Source organism: Phalacrocorax carbo, chromosome 2 (genome assembly GCF_963921805.1).
Source record: "Phalacrocorax carbo chromosome 2, bPhaCar2.1, whole genome shotgun sequence".
NCBI classification, from domain to species: domain Eukaryota; kingdom Metazoa; phylum Chordata; class Aves; order Suliformes; family Phalacrocoracidae; genus Phalacrocorax; species Phalacrocorax carbo.
The window spans coordinates 15,851,121-15,868,705 of NC_087514.1; the positions used below are offsets into that span (position 1 = coordinate 15,851,121).

Below are 17,585 nucleotides of genomic sequence, written 5' to 3' on the forward strand. Positions count from 1 at the left end.
AGGTAGGCGCAAAAGCATAACCCTTCATTGCTAGAAAAAAATTAACATAAATCAACAGCGTGTCCTAGATGCCTTTCTGATGCTGCTAGTAGCCCTTGTAATTGAAGCAATTGCAGTTAAATCCCCTTGATAAAGCCAGTTTGTGTTGTCACAGTGGTGTACTGGAGGCCTTCGTCAAGGTCCTAATTTAAAGAAAGGACATACGTAGCTTGTATGTAAATGTTCGTACATTAGTTTTCCTCCAGTGTGGAAGAGGGATGTGGGGATGGGAAGAGACATAGAAGTGAAGCCTTCCCCTTCTGATCCAGTGAGCAATCACTTTTTTAATGGCAAAGCAGTGCAGCAGGACAATTTGGGGTTTATTTGTAAGTCAACTTATACCAGAATTAACGTGTTGATTTAATGGAAAGGGAAAACAACAAGCAGCGTTTTCCCTTGTGAATAACGGGTGGTGTGGAAGACATTATTCGTTCCACCCACAGCAATTAGTAAAATGCAATTTGATCCACAGGCTCCCAAAAACTGGAGTCTTACTTAAGATGTTGCTATGTTTTCTTTAGGGCACTTAGTGTTGCCATGCTGCGGTAAATGCGATTCCAGATCCCTTTAATAGACTTTGAGAGTGAGGATTATTGTTGGACTTTCAAGACCTGCAGGTACTAGTTTGTTACAATGCTAGTCCACAAAAAGCTTTGTGCATGAGGGATGTACGGAGGAGCTCCTTACTGTGCCACACCACAGCGCTGGGGAGAGGGAGCTTTTGTTACGGTAAAATAACCAAAAACTGAAAGCAGATTTTTAAAAAATCATATAGTCAGTACCAAAGGTTATAAAGGGTTGTGTCTCATTCATTTTACTTCAAGGCTTTAAGTGTTGACACGCACATCTCTTTCGGACAGGAGCACTGAAGCTGTGCAGCTTGCTAATACAGGAGAGAGCTTGTCAGCAGCATATTAATTTGATGAGATTGCCTTGTTTTCTGAAGCTTCTGACTATATTACATCTTGTATTACAGATTCCTTCTACAATCAGGTCTATCCATCAGGATAAAATCCTAGCACTTAGACAGCAGACACAGTTCTTGTGGGAGGCTTATTTTTCTTCAGTTGAGAAGATTGTATTGACTACACTAGAGGTGAGTAACAATTGTCTGGGACCTTGCCGAGCAGCAAGGTTTCCATACCCGTCCAGCTGCTCCTGTCCTCAGCCGATGTCAGACCTTGGTTTTCGTGACATGCAATTGGTCACTGGGAAGAAAGAATCGTGCTAAGTTTTCTCTCCTAAGGAAATACCTTCGTCATTATTGGACTGACACAGTGAAAAATAGTAGTTACGCGACACATGGAAAAGTTGTCATGTGTGATCTTGCCTTCACAAGGCTTTATGGCTTATGAATCACTATCCTTGTCACTGGTGGTGAATGTATTTCTTTAAAAAACCTTTCTGGAATTCATTTTAGAAAAAAATATTACTGTAAAGCTCTTCCTTTTTCTACCAACATTTTGATACCTTGTGATGGGGCTATTGGTCTGGCTGAAGGAAAAGGGAGGGCTTTTAAATCACTGTGTCTTATCTTCACACACCAGATAAGGGAAAGGCCTGATCATCATTATAAAATATTAATAAATAATCATAATTAGACTGCTATTGAACAGGGAGACAGATCATTTCAAATGTGGAGAGAATCCTTTCTGAATTCAGAGACAGAGGAGAGATGAAAGGCTCTTTAGAAGTAGGGCCCAGGCTACAATTTCAAAAGCAGGTTTCTCTTCTAATTGTTTTGCAATTTTGCACATAAATTTTTGACACACTTTTAGCGCACGAAGTGGCTCACTTTGTAGGTGCAAATGCATTCGTCTTATGCTAATGCTTCTGCAATTGCATCTGTGTTTGTGCACAGTTGTAAAGCTCCACATTTCCCGCTGTGCCTGCTTCCCCCTGAAAACTGCAAATGAGTGCTGCTGCCCGCCGTACAGGTTGCCCATGGCTGATCTACCTCCAGCTGCTACAAGACAGTCCCTTAGGTTTTTCTGTGCCAGTGAAGAAAACCAGCCAGGGAACATTTTCGGAGCCCCTGGCACAGCTATCCTCGCAATGCTCTCCTCCCCCTGGAAGAGCATGTCTTCATCTGTGCTGCCTGTTGGGAACTGCTCTGCATCCTCAAAATCCCCATAAGTACTGATGAGATAGTGATAATTATCACAGCCCGTGCCAGGAATAGACTAACAAAGCTGGAAGACCACGTGCCAGTGCTCGCAGTCTAATTTACCCTTTCAGAAGTACTTTAAGGGCAATCAGGGTGCCTCGTATATCATCTGCCCCTTTCCTACACGCACCTTGTTATCGTTAGGGATTGCTAAAAGGAGAGGGGCACACGGCTCTCTTTGCTGCCTCTCTCCTACCCGTGCTGGGGATGGTCTCGAGGGGATGTAACCTGCAGCCTCCATGGCTTTGGTGCCCATTGCATCAAGCTGCAACTCTCACAGATGTGTCTTTAGCACTGCCCTGGGACACGTAGGCCCATGTGGCCGTGGGTGCCAAGGGGACAGCAAAACCTGTAATAAAGCTGAAGCAGCTGGGCAGCCAGCAAGCTGGAGTTTCCGCTCGGAGGGGAAAAACTAAAGTGAAAACAAAAATCTTCCTGGAAGGTTTAATTTAATGAAACCGAGTAATGTATGCCTGGTGTTGAAGTTATGTTCTGGGTTTTTTCATTTGTTTGTGAGGGTGGTTTTGGTTTGAGGGGGTTTTTGTTTATTTTTTAATTCAGGACTTTCAGAAATTTTTTGAGACAGCTAAGAGGGATTCTGTTCTTATGAACAGATACTCATTTCACATTTCAACTTGCCTAAGTAAAGTCCTGAGTTAACTTTCCTTAGGAAAGGAATAAAACAGTTGAGAGTGATTTTTGGTGTCCAAAATTTGCGAGCATTATATCCTTTTTTTAAAATCTGATACCTAGAAGTAAATTCGTAGCAGGATTATTTTTTTCTGGTGGATGTTATCCATTTCTGTTATAATGCTGTTGTGTCAGAGTGCTCTGATGCTGCTAGATATCATCAGAGTAATCACTTCCCTGCTAACTGCAGTGCCAGTACATGTCGATGTGTGAGGATATCAGTACAGAAAAAGTCTTCACCAACTCAGGTGTCTGCAAGGACATCACAGCTCTCTCTGCCCTTTATCCTGAACACCTCTGAAAACATTAAACCACATTTTAAGGTCCTTGATATTCTCACAGGATTTGGTGGCCTAAGCCAAACAGCTCATAGCCCAAAATGAGAGGTTTGAGTCATTTGGCCAGCAGCCCCATATTGCAGGCACAGAGGAGCTGCCCGGTGCCACGGGCATGATGTGGGTTAGGAAATTGTGTTCGTGAGTGTCTGCTGCAGGCTGGTGAGTGGGAGCACTGGCAGCGCAGCAGTGGACTGCTGCAAACACCATCCGGACACATGCTCCAGTGTATCTGCACTTTTTCAGCTTGGTCTTCTCTGAAAACAAACCCAAAACATCCATGAATCCCTGCGCGGCATGCTCAGTACTCCGCTTGGGAAGAGGAGGGGAGAGGGACAGCACAAAGTACGGACAAGAAATGTTTGATGCTTGACTGGGGCATGTTGAGAAGCAGCAATGATTAAGGCTATATGTGAACCTTCTGAAGTGTGAGGATGAGGGAGGCAAAATATTGGACTATTAATGAATTCCAAAAAAGAAAAGGGAAATCTCACCAGAGATCCTAACCCCTTCCTCTGATTAAACTTCCTGTCATGCCTTGTCATTGGAGAGACTGTGTAGCTGCTTTCTGTCTCTGCGATATGTGCAACACTGTACACTCTGCATTTTAATTGATTGGTCCTCCATGTTATCTTTTTTTATGCTTTTCTGTTCTCTTTCTGCCAAGTTGTCTTCTCTTCACTCTATCATGACAGACAGCTAGGTTGCTTATGTGGACCAGGAGTGTGATAAATTAATCTTCCGTTTGTTAACTGTGATAAATCACCGAGGCCAACTCCCCAGCCTGGTGCAGAGCTGCGCTGGTGAGATTTGTGTGCCTGACATGCACCGAAGGCTGCGTGTGCCTGGCACCAGGGGCCTGCTCCGTGTTAGAGCGGCACTCGCTCCGGGTGCGCCGAGGCAGTGCTGCACGCGAGCCATGTGTTTCCCCTCCAGCCTTGTTGGCTACCAGTGCGATGGAAAACTCCACCGTCTGTGAAAAACTCCTGACCATGTAAATTCACAGACTTCTCCTTACCTGGTTATGCCCCACTTCTGAGAAAGCAGGAGGAAGGAGCTATAATATTTAGGCTTTGTGGTAAACTCTCAAAAATATGTACTTTCTAGGTTCTGTCTTTGTCTAGTGGCATAACTTGAATATGGAGAAACAGCAGTCATCATCTTTTTTTTTTCCTCTCCCCACTACCATGCAGGAGATCTGTCAGCTGATACACCTAATTTTCCAAACAGAAATATTCAGATACGCTCTTGTCAGTGGTGGAAATACAGTCCTAAGTCTGTTATTCCAAGTCAAAAAAAAAAAAGTAAAATTAACTTACGCATGTGAGCGAATTACTGCATATTAGCTATGGTAATTGACTGTAGGCAAAATTCAGACAAGCATGCAAACACCTACCATTTGCCCTAGTTTAGCAGTATGTGGATTGTCTAGCACAATGTAACTGCTGTTTTAATGTTTTTTTGTCACGGCAATCAAAAATTCCAGGAAAACCACTGCTTGTGGCAACACATATTCATGTTCTGTATTGACCCAATGTCCCTGAACTCAGCTGCTTACAGAGATTTTAGCTTGTTTAGACTCCAGCAGCTGCTTTTGTTCAGCTTGTGCTGGGTCTTTTTGCATGCTTTTGTTTTTCCTGTGCTGTGGATATATACCTTCCTTAGTTCCATAGATTTTAAGGCCAGAATGAATGATGAGGGATCAGATTTAGTCCAACTTCAGAGCCATAGAGTTTCACCCAGATATGCCTGTGTTAAGGCCAGAGATGTTAGGTTAGGAGAACCAACTTCGTGTCACTTGAGCCCTGTGCAATGCATGAACTGCCAGATCTCCGTAGGAGACCACAGAAGATGAGCTGCAGAAGAAGGCAAGGCAATCCTGCTTAGCTGACTTAGAGGAAAATCCTTTCTTCACCACCCCCTGGACCTTCGCAATGTTGCATCTCCAGACCTGCCAATGTTTGATGCTCTGAGGGAAGGCAAATCTGTAAGAACATGTGGCCCAACAGCGGTTGCACCTAGAAAGTTGCATCTTCTTTGGAGGTTGAATATGTCCGGTTACAGCTTCCCACCACTGAATCTTGTTATGCCTTTGCAGCAAGTTTGAAAAAGCTCCCATTGGTGTAAGGACCACTATTGTTCTAGCATACAGGCATCTGATGTGAAATAACTGTAGTTAGTTTTATAAATACGTATTAATTGTACAGCCTTGTATCTTTTTTTTATGGCTTGTGGTATTCTGGATGATAAAGTAGATGACCTAGCAATCTGTTCTGACCTTAAAAATCTAGGAATCTATGTTTGTGGCCCCCCACAAAGACAGACTGTAGTTGCCAAAAGATCTTGTTCTGTTTCATCCAACAAGGAACTGTTATAGAACTGAGATGTGGAATCACTGATGTATCTGAATGCTAATATCCCTTTATAATTAAGCCAAAATGAATAATTAGTGCAGCCTGATTTGCTGAAAGTCTTTGTGGTTTTGAATGCTCTCGTTATCTCAGAATAATACCGAGCTTTGTAGTGCCATCCTCAAATAAATATCTTCTCTGAGTTCTGGATAGTAAAACTGACAATGAACTAATCGGGCTTACAACTGCTAAGATACTCTAATAGACAAAATATTGGACTTGAAATACAAAATGCAATGAATTGCAAGGTCCCCATGTCCAGAGAGACTAATGAGATGCTCTGAAACCTATTGCACAAAGCCTGAGGTGCTGAAGTGGTGTCAAAGTGTGCAGGTTCTGTGTCATTTTAAAAGCGATTAAGCAGGAATGTCTAGTATTTGTGTGCCTCAGTTTTTTGCAAAATAGGTGATGATTCCAGTCAGCTGGAGTCCCTGAAGCTTCTACCAGTGACTGTTACCGTCTGTTTAAAAATCATCACCTCCCTTGTTTTCCAGATTATTCAGGACAGAATATTTAAGCACATATCACGTAACAGCTTAATATGGAACAAACATCCTGGAGGGTTATTTGTACTGCCACAGTATTCCTCATATCTGGGAGATTTTCCTTACTACTATGCCAATCTCGGTGAGTGAATCTTTGCTATAATCTAGTGGTATTTGGAATTTCTAGTGGAAATTTGGAATTTGATCTTTGAGTAGCATGTGCCAAGTGACTTACCATTCATTTCTAGTTAATGATGCCTTTCGTTTATCCTGTTTCAGTCTTCCCTGCCCACTGTAGACTGGAATGTCTCTGACTCATCAGCATGCGCTATGTGCCTCTCAACTGCAAAGATTGTTTTAAAAAAATCTATGTCCCTCCGTACTTTTCAGTTGCCAGTAATTAATGCCCGAGTTGCTGACCCGTTCATGGCCTGAGGGCACATAAGAGGAATAGCTTTTTGCTTTCGTTGTTTATTTGTGCTTGGCAAATTGGAAAAGTGGTAATTTACCCACGACAGTTGTTATTGGAGTGCATAGTTGGTATGGATTTATTCTCCATACTATGTGTCTTCATATGGATCCCACGAGAAGGAATGAATAGGGCTTAGGTTCATGGCTTTTTCCTGAAGCGGAGCTTAAACCATGAGTTCTGGAGGGGAATGTGCCTGCAGGCTGAAGTGATCCTGCTTACCAGACTGCTGCTGCTTTTGGCTCAGCCTGTGCCATCCCACTTGTGTGGATCTGTACTGCTCACCTGCTAAAAATTCACAGTTACCGTGTTAAAAAGGGAGAAGGTTTCTGTGGGAATATTGATGAAAAATGAGTATGACCCCACACAGATGAATTTAGATGAGAATAAGAGCAGTAATGAAGGATAGGATCTGTTATTTCAGGCAGAAAAGGAAATCATAGCAAGACAAAAATATCAGAATGGAAGGCAAGGATACAAGCAGAATTGTCAGCTCAGGAGGTAACTGAAGATGCATGTGGATGGGGATTGACCCAGAAAGAGCAAAAATCTGACAGAGGCTGTTATGGAACTGAGGAAACTGAACAAGCTTCTGGAGATAATCTGTAGAAAACACCAAGCATCCAGAGCCAGGCAGCAAAACAGAGCCCATGTCAAGAAAGACATTTGGTTGAACAAACTAAATGTCAATATTATCTGTGGGACAAACTGGATGAAAGAAAGAGATTGCAGGACATCTGTGGAAACAGTGAGTAAGAAAAGGCCGTAATTGTGTTGGAGTCAGGGATTTCAGAGGGTGTGGGAGTTAAAGGGAAGTGTGAACTCCTCTGAAGCATCTGGTATCCTAGTATCCGAGAGGAAAGGAGATGGCCTAAAAAAACATGGCAAGGTTTCCTTTAAGTGCAGATTATTTTTACATCTCCAGCGTCCTTTAATCTGTACTAACCAGGGCAATTTTGTCTACTGAACACATATCTCTTCACTTCAGGTCTGAAGCCTCTTTCCACATTCACTGCCGTTATCCACGCAGTAACTCCCCTGGTTTCCCAATCCCAGCCTGTGCTGAAACTCCTGGTTGCTGTAGCCAAGTCCCAGTACTGTGCACAGGTAAGCAGCACTGTTTTGACTGTCAGTCACAGTGGAAACACAACTACTATCCTAGGAGTGAAAAGCCTACTGACTTCAGATCTTCTCCGTCCTGTTTCAAACCCCTGTGTCAATTAGGGTGTTTCTTTTCTCTGAGATTTCTGCTGCCTGTGACCTGCATGCATGGGAAACAAAAATTCTGAATACAGTGGGAGCAGAATAGAGATAGTAATTAAACCCGTTTGTTTCATGAGGCAGGCAAAATAATGACTGCACTTTAAAGATCAGGTTTGCTTGTGCTGCAAACTGCAAAAGGATGTCTGTGCCTCAAGAGCCCTACATGATCTTCCTTCCTCCTGCTGTGGCTCTTAGTCTCAGCACTGCTAGGATTTTGGCTTCTGTGAAAGAAACCCTGGGGGGTTCAGTAGGAGCACCCTCTTGCAGTGGAGTGTCACAAGTGATTTAGCCTTTAACGAGAGCCAAAGTAGATCAGCCACATCCGTATGACCTGCCCGAGAGAGAGACTTCCTGAGTTCTTATCCAGCCTATATTTGCCTGAGGGCTGTACGTTGTAAATAGTCAGGATGGGTGAAATTACTGTAGGAAGCATTATTTTTATACGGATTTGTATCATTGTTGTTGATTTTGATATTCCTAACTTGAATTTAATATTTCTGTCTGGAGATCTGAGTCCTTAGGGTTTGGACTCCATTGCCACAAAGGTCTCTGATCATGGTCCAATACTGTCTTTCAGATTATTGTTTTATGGAATTGTGATAAACCCCTCCCAGCCAAACACCGCTGGCCTGCCACTTCTGTGCCTGTCATAGTCATTGAAGGAGAGAGCAAGGTAGGTGGAGAGAAGCATGGTAAAAGATTGTGTATATTCTCCAGTGGGACCAAAATTTATTTTTCCAGCTGCTTTGGTGAAAGCTCTGTAGTTCCCAGTGGTGTGTGACAGGTCCTTTCTATTCCTTCACCCTTTGTACTGGCTTGGTCACAGATTCATGTTTCATGCATGAGGCCTGTGCCTCATCAGCATGCCAATTAACGCCATGAATCTGAGATTCACAGGCGGGACCCGGTTTTGATATGTGGCCCCGAGAGGAGGTAGCACTGGCACCATCTTTGGAGATTTATGTCTCTGCAGGTGCATGGAAGTAGTGATGCAGCTGGATTCATTGAGTTTGAGCAGTCAGGTGCGAGACTTAGGGGTCATCTGTGGACTCAAAAGCAGAGGAACAGATAAGAATGAATGGTGTTAACCTGCCTTTGAAAAGTACCTTCTCTCATGGCCTTGTAGGGTACTGCTGCTAGTGATGGCATCCCACCACCATAAAAAAAGAAATGACAAGGGGCATTTGCATGGGAACAAAACCACTGTCACCCTTGTCACTTTGCACTTCCACAAAGTCAAAACAGACACCACCCAGATGAGAAATGGGGCTTTTTTTAAAGTCCACGCTGAAGTGGATGATTCCTTTCCAAATGCAGGCCTGAGAGAAGCAGGGCTTCTTGCTTCTAGACCCTGACTGAGACAGATTTGGGCTGATGCCCTCTGTGATCTCTGTCAGCTGGCTCTTGAGCTCTATGTTTGCAAAGAGAACTTTTAGTTGTTTTGGCTGTACAATCCTATTTTGAATTTATAGCCCTGTCTTTGGTCTTTCCCCAAGTCACCTTAACAAGGGGAAAGTGAGAGCCTGCAAGGCTGGCAGCTAATGGCTCTTGCCTTAGCTAGCCATGTAAACAATATCAGGAGAGTTGCTGCAGGGCCAAGAAAGGCTGTAGTGATTTCTGAGCCTTTTGTACGTTGTGGGGTTTTTTCTTTCTCTTTGGAAAACTTGCAGAGGTGAGATAGAGGAGAAAATCTCTGACCAGTTTTATAGTGTTTGTAGAAATTGGCCCCAGGCACTGTTTAGATTACAAATGAGTCTCCTGAGTACACAAAGGTGTGTTTATAGTGGACAGTCTCTTCCTTCTAATATCCCAACGAGAAGCCAAATGGCTTCTTGCGCAGAAAAGCTGTTTGTTTGGGCAAAGCTTGCAGAGCCAGAGCAGTGCAATTCAAAGGTTGCACAAAGGAACTGCTTTTCATCTTCAGACTTAACTGAAACAAACTGGCAAGCACAGTCGCACTGTGCAGGTGAAAACAGAGGTCTGCCTTTACCTAACCTTCACTCTTCCCCATGAAATCAAAATATATTATCACACCCATTTTACAAAAGGGAGTGTTAACTACAAAAACAAATGCATGGGTAGTCCCAACTGTTACTATTTGGCAATTTTACACGATCTGTGAAAGAGCTGGGGTGAGAACACTGGTCTCCTGCCGGCTCTTTGCTCTGCTTTGCCTTTACCTAAGCGAAGCACAACCCTCCACCCCTGCCAGATCACCTCTCCCTCACAGCCACCACCTCCCCAGGCTGAGGCCATCATAGCGATGAAAGGATGCTCTCCAGACAGACACTGTGAACCTCATGATTAGAGACAGAGCTTTCTCTGAATCGAGGCTTATATTTAGGAACTTGCTTCCAAGCATGTTGCAGGGGATGCAGAACTGACCAAGTCCATTATGAGGAATATATAAAACTTCTCCATGTCCATGTTTCCATACAGTGATTTCCTCTTACTGGGCCTGATTTTTGTAGTGTTTTCTTGGCATAATAAATTGGAGAAGACATTTATTAACTAGCCAGGCTGTTATTCTTAGCAAATGAGGGAAACAAATAGTGTTGTGTCCTTGTTACTATTCGTCAGTTCTCAAGAGGCGCTAATTAGTCTGCTAAAGAAACCATACGGATTCTCGTTTCTTGCTGTTGTCTTTTTGATCCTGCTTTTCCATTTATTTCATATTACTCAAAGAACTGTCCTGCCATAGTTTTTAAAAGCTTCCTCTGCATATAGAATTTATGTATATAGTTATGTCACTTTAGAACAGGACTTTTTAAAATGCTACAATACCAATATAATTCCTGATGCAGGTGGAGCTCAACTGGTACACATGTCCTTTAGCATATTCTCCTCTTCTGATGGAGGACATTGCCCCATTTGGCAGCAGCTCCCTGTGGATACAATATCAATGCACAGAGGTGGAGCTGTACCACTTCACAGGGGAACTGTCCTGGTAGCATAACCTCCTTCGCACACAGCCTGGACTGCTTGGCTTCCCAGCTGCGTAACCTTATGGACACTGCAAAGTCCTTCCCAGCGTTCATTATCTTTGGTCCTAACACCCCACAGGAGAGCGGAGGGACGGTCCAAGCTTCTAGGGAAAATGTCCTCCCTAAAGAAGCTGTAGGTACATCAAATTCTCGGTACAGACCATTGCAGTTTGTCACAAAACGAAAGCAGCCTGCTCCAAAGAGGGAGGGCTGTTCAGAAATTAGTACTCAGGTAGAAGGTGTAGGCTGACTGCTGGGGTGACAAAAATGACAGTCTTTCACTCTTGAGCTGAAGGGTCCTTTCTATCAGACAGAGATATGCGATGTGCCTCAGACAAGAGGAGATAAGAGTGAGGAATAAAATGGAGTATTTCCTTCAAAATGAGTCCTTCAAGTGATTTTTTTTTGTCCCCTTCCTTCCTTGGATACCCACAGGTTATGAGCAGTCGCTTCCTACCCTACGACAACATAGTGACAGATGCAGTGCTAAGCCTGGATGAGGACACCGTGCTTTCAACCACTGAGGTAAGGGTCTCTGTTGTCTTGGGAGTTTGCTTGGCTCCTCGGCTCAGCCTGAGCGGAGCAGATAGGCTCTTCTCTCAGCTTTGCCAGTGAGCAAATATTACGAGGTTTCCTGCTACACTCCTCAGATTTAATGTGTTGCACTTGCTTCAGCAACCCTGCCACTGCCTGCCATCAGAGGAGCTTTTCACCCTGGTTAATTGGCTCATCATTAGCATATGGTTCTTCCGTTCTTTATTATTTTAGTAACATAGCTGCAGGCGGGTGTAGGCAGCCAAGAGCAGTCAGCTTTAATACTCTGTTCTCACATTTCTGATGGGGGTAGCTTTTTCCCCCCCACGTTATCAGTAGGGTGTAGGTGTGGAAGGAAGGGGTGTCAGCAGCAGGGGACTGCTGTCGCTCCATAAGACAGCATTGCCACCCTAATGCAGGATTTCACTGAGGAATGCTCTCTCACCATTCTGTTGCCCCATAAAACTGGAGATCTTTGCTAGTTTAGGTGTTGGAGTGTTTGTGCCAAGAGCAAGATAGCGCTAAGAAAAGAAAAATACTGTAGAAAACCAATTTTTACAACTGGGATGAGTATTGATTTCTGGAACCTCCTCCTGCGAACCACAGGGGAAACTGATGACAGTTTATATAGAGTGCAATATTTGGGAAATACATTATTAATGACGGCCAGGGAATAGCTTGAAAAACTCAATTTTCGTTTGTTTTCCCCCTTTTTCCCCCATGTTCATGACCATTCCCTTCTCCCCACTTCACCTTTATAAAAATGCTTTTTTGTCAGGGATCTTTCCCTGATGCTACCACTGCTTATATGTCAGTGAAGAAATGCCTAACATTAGTCACCAGTCACTGCTATATACCCTAAGGTGTCACTGAATTTGTTTTAAATAGATGAGATTGCAACTGCTCGTCTCCCCAGTACGGATTTGTTGTGCTGTGGTTAGACTGCTCTGGAAGGAGCCATGGTAGCCCTCTTCTGCTGCACAGATGGAAGAAGTAGTTGGCATTGAACTTACTTGATACCAAGATTGCATCTTGGTAGTTTCTGCTAGATGAGGAAGAATATGGCTGCTGCCAAAGCACTTGTGTACAGAGCCCTGCACAGCCGAAAACCCCCCAAACCAATAAAAGGCATTTATACTAGGGCTGGAGTTCCTAAGCAGGTTGTTGCTCAGGACGAAGGGTTCTGTCTCAGCTGCCCTGGGGGCCACCGTAGGAACTCTCAGGGACTTTGTTGCACTGAGGTGGTGTTTACAGCAATCCAGCCTGTGGATTACATGAGGATTTGGGGCTTTTTTTTGTTTTGACTGGTCATCATCCAAACTTTGGAGTCCTTCAGGCTTCTGGAACACATATGAAATAAAGTGTTTCTCATTCAGCTTGGCTGTGTTTTACTCTAAACATTCTAAAACACAAATATTTGTTGTTGTGTGAGAAAACATGCACATTTCTTTGTAGCTTCTTCCATCCTGTGAGCAGCTTGCAGCTGATATTGCATGTTTGCATGGTGGGTATTGGCTCAATGAGCCCCATAGCCCCTCTGCTGCAGAGAGAACCATCTGGCCAGTTCTTGCTAGCACCTGCCTTGCAGCTTCAGCGTGTTTCTGCCAGGGTGCCATGGTCAGCAGCTCTCTTTGGTGGCTCTCTGTGAAGGACTGTGGCCTTTCTATTGCTTCACTTCCCCTGTCATACAGCTTATGCAAAGAAACAGCATATTGAAACTCTGACATGAAACGTGTGGTGTGAAACTTCCCTTGAAACCGGCTGCTCATGGGTGGTCGTTGTGGCAAAGCTTCAGGGCCCAGAAAAGCCAAGTTAGAAACATGGTCAAACACAGTCATGTTCCTGCTGAGAGGAGCAGTCACCAGGCACATCCTCTGCTCTCTCTGGCTCTAGCGTAGTAAAGGTTTTCCGTTCACAACAGAACGGCACATAATTCCTCTTGTAAGAGGAGCTGTTTCACATACACAGAGGGACATTTGCTTGGGGAGCAATTAGAAATCCACGTGGGTCAGAAGTGATACAGGGGTTTAAGAGACTGGCAGCCCGGTTGGCTTTTCCTGCTGATCAGCTGAGTGGTAGTGCTGCTGGAAATTACATAGGATGACGACTGGGGGTTTTTAATAAAGGATGTTTTCTCTTAGGGTGGTTGCTTAAGTGTGTCTCCCTGGTACAAGGACAGATACTTGAAAGCACAAGTGGGGGCACTGAGTGCAGCTGCTTTATTATTTATTTAAGTTTGAGATTCTTAGACTTCTCTAAAGAAAACAGATGTCACGTTTTATGGGAAAGGCCTTTACAGGGAAAAAATCTCTTTAGTTCTTTCATGTGGTATTGATTTGGATGAGATCAGAACTATCACAACGGTAACTGGTTTGTGCACATTGTCTTTCTAGTTGGCCTCAGATTCCTTGAAACAACTTGAAAGAAAATAAGCAGTCCCTAACTTTGTGCTCCAGTACATGTGTGACTCTTCTGTTTCATAAAAACACTTGTGAATGAGAGAAGTCTGACAGTAATCACACAAAATGTGACCGTTCTCAGAGCAGCTATTCTTTATCTAACCTCTACACCCTTGACTTTGGCTTGGTGGTGGAAAGTTTTTCAAGCATTTTTGAGCAACGTTTTAGGCCCTCTGGTACTGGAGAGAACTCGGTGTGCAGTGCAGAAACAAAGCCCTTGTTTTCTTGGGTTTGACTGGGACAATTAGAATTGTCTTTAACTCTTTTTAAAACCTCAGTCTAGCTTGAGCTCCAAAATCTAAGTTGAAGTGGAGGGACTGCCAATCAACTTTACAGTGATAAAAATCTTTCCATATGTATTTTTACCAAACTAATTTCAAATCTAGGGCTGACAAGCCTTCTGCAAACTACATCAATCACCCCTTTCCTAGTGTCAGCAGGATTTGTTTGACGGGATCCTGGGGTAGCAATGTCCTGTCACATTTTCAATTCTCAGAGATCTGACTTATTAAAATAGTTACAGCAAGACGATAAAATAAAAAAACACTATTGGCAGCATTTGACATCTTCTTGTGGCTCATGCACTGTCAAGCTTTTTTCTTAAGGTATAGGCTCCTAAAGCCATTTAACTACATGGGAATCTTGTCTTCCTCTCTTTATTAAGATATATGTTTAAAACCCTTGGACACACAAACGGTCTTAAAAATATGACCTGCATCTACCTCAAAGGCTCAAAACGGGAGGAAAATATAAAAGGACTCCACATTGATTGCTTTTTTTTCAATGTCACTGAGCCACCCTTATAATTTAAGGTGTATGACTCCTGATTTTCCAAGCTTTGTGTTGACAGTACTGAAATAGTAGGCGAGATGCACAAAGATGTGCAAAAGGTTCAGTTTACCACATAGCTGTTGCCACTCTCTATTGCATCTTAGAATAAATACATGCACCTACACCCATTCTTTCTGTGACTTGGAAAGGTTTGATATGTAAAGGGCAAGCTTGAAAATGTTAATGTAATGCTGTGATACTCTAGACTGCCTTTAACAGGAACCATTAAAATGTGCATAATTATAGGGCAAAATGTCAAGCAGTCAGTTTAATTTACTGATGAATACATAGAATTAATGTTTTGCAACAGTTCCAAGATTTTGAATTACGAATTAGTGGCAAGGTAATATTTTGGTTTGTTGACATTTGTTGAAAGTTTCGGTATTCATTTGGCCTGTGTCTTTGTCCACAGGTGGATTTTGCCTTTACAGTTTGGCAGAGTTTTCCAGAGAGGATTGTAGGGTACCCTGCTCGCAGTCACTTCTGGGACAACACTAAGGAGAGGTGGGGGTATACCTCCAAATGGACTAACGACTATTCCATGGTATTGACAGGAGCTGCTATTTACCACAAGTAAGAACCCAAAGCATCTGCTGTCCTCCTTCTGTATGAAATAGTGAAGGGGGGTGGGGGGTGAAGAACATTCTTCCGGGGAGGGGAAAAAATGGAAAGATAATAAATGGGTCTACTTTTTATGGGGTAATAATTTAAGTTCTTGGTTTAGCTCTGGGGATCTGGTAATCATTATTGCGCTTGTTGGGTCTCTTTGAAGTCACTTGTATTTTGAGGCAGTCGGACTGCTCTTTTTAACATCAAGAATTACACACTTCAAAGAGTTCCCAAATTCATTAAGCTGCTTGGCTGAATGGCCTGTAGCATAGCAGAAAGGAGGTTACTTCCAGACCAGCTCTGGGTATGTGTTGGCTGACAGCTGCAGGCTGCAGAGTCTTCTGGCTACTCTAGAAATGTAGTACAGCAGACACGTCACAGATCAGCATGTTGCAGCATGTTGGAGAAAACCCATTGTTAGGACTTCAGCAGGCCACAGACCTCTCTAGATTTTAGGAGAAAGTCAGCAAATTCTGGAGTATCTAAACCACATCCCCACAAAGGAGAAGGCAGGCTATAGGGGATGATGTAGGCCCAAAGGAGAATAATTTCAACAATAAGGACAGTAGTAGGCCAGTTATAGAGTTCTCTCCAACTGAATGAAAGAAGAGGTGGCGGATGAATTCATCAATGTTGTCTGTCACATTATAGCAACGCAGTGCTCTCTTTCCTACTTCTCCATTATCTTGATGCTTAGGTCTGCATTATTTCTTTCAGCCCACGTACGAAAAAGGCATGTTTTCTTTCTCCATTAGCACTGTTTATTGTCTTGATGAGATACTGATTTGTTCTCCCTTCTTGTTGAAGGATGAGACCAAAGAAAGGAAGTGGTATATCCAGAGCTAAGTACAAAACTTGTGTCTCAACTGAGATAGAAATTTCCTGGAGTTTGTGATCCCTGAAAGCCCAATGACTTGTATTAATAACACTGCTGTTGGTTTCCAGATATTATCACTACCTGTACACTCATTACCTGCCTGCCAGCCTAAAGAATATGGTGGACCAACTGGCCAATTGTGAGGACATTCTAATGAATTTTTTGGTGTCAGCCGTGACAAAATTGCCTCCCATCAAAGTAACACAGAAAAAACAGTATAAGGAGACTATGATGGGACAGGTATGTATCCACAACATGTTTTAGCAGTTGGGGTGTATTGATAATATAATGGTTTTACTGCTAAGGCTTACAGAGTGATACAATTCTGTCAATTTGTTTTGCAGTTTTTGGTTCAGCAGAACTGTAAATGGACTTTAGATATGCTTATTATAATGAAGGAGAAGGAGAAATGGCAAACATCTGCTGTGGATGACAGCTTGTCTTCATAGCTTTCTCACACAGTGTTATTCACAGTGATCCCAAACTCATGGAACCGATGATTGCAGTGACCAAATTTCAGTTAAACTCCAGGTTTCTAACTAAATATTCTAGACCTAAGACCTAGTCATGGAATGCTAGAAGCAGAACTAAATTCTAGAATGGTTTTGTATTTTAAATTGTTATTAATGAATATAATGTACCAACGTCATCCCTGTGCTATTTTAAAGTATGTAGTGTGATTCAAGCACTGACGTTGGACTGTCACAACAGAGGTAATTTGTGATATTCCAGTGGTTTTTTCCACAAGGAACATTTTGTCCCACAGTGACACCATCACTCGCTAGCAACCATGAAATGCTTGCTTTAGATCCTCTTCCAGCTACAGGATAAGCACTCTGACATTGCAGAGATGGGTATACCTTCTAGTAACAGGGATACGTGGTAGCCTGGGGACACTTTTCCTTCTGCCCTGTGTGAGTGAGCAATGGGAGGTGAGTCCTGCAAGACCTGCAAATCCTAAACAACCTCCCATCTGTGCTGCCATGGTTTCTGTGATCCTCACTACAAACAGCACCATGAATACTAGGGGGCAGGAGAAAGAAGGGGCCCTCTATTTTCCCCTCACGTTTTCTCCTATTAGCATTACTTGGATCTTTGACTGGGGAGTGGCCATGCCAGTTTGTAGACTCCCCTATCTGTATGCCACTGCACTTTCATCTGAGATATAGGTAGCATTCAACAATTCTGGCTCACCTGGGTAGCCAGGAGACCTGTGAACAAGAAGGTGCCACCCAGAAAGTACCTATTGCTTCCAGTTTGAGCTTCACCTCTCCACAGGGCCATGCTTTGGCTGCTTGGCAAAGTCTGAGCAGTCATTTTTCTTTTTATAGCACGGGTGACTTGAATCAGCCATGAACTATAACTCTCTCCTAAAGACAAGTTGTTCCTGCAGCTTTGGGAAATGTAATGGACCATGTTCATAATTCCCTGA

The 17,585-nt window shown here is 43.3% G+C and overlaps 1 protein-coding gene across 1 annotated transcript in view; it reads left to right on the top strand.

The window, feature by feature from the left end:
* EXT1 (exostosin glycosyltransferase 1) overlaps positions 1 to 17,585 on the top strand; it is a 185,115-nt gene that overhangs the window by 161,129 nt on the left and 6,401 nt on the right. The window contains exons 4-10 of the mRNA XM_064442190.1: positions 1,016 to 1,135; positions 6,137 to 6,269; positions 7,585 to 7,703; positions 8,437 to 8,532; positions 11,279 to 11,368; positions 15,080 to 15,240; positions 16,222 to 16,393. Of these exons, the coding sequence (XP_064298260.1) occupies positions 1,016 to 1,135; positions 6,137 to 6,269; positions 7,585 to 7,703; positions 8,437 to 8,532; positions 11,279 to 11,368; positions 15,080 to 15,240; positions 16,222 to 16,393 (891 nt within the window). The remainder of the gene's footprint in view (positions 1 to 1,015; positions 1,136 to 6,136; positions 6,270 to 7,584; positions 7,704 to 8,436; positions 8,533 to 11,278; positions 11,369 to 15,079; positions 15,241 to 16,221; positions 16,394 to 17,585) is intronic.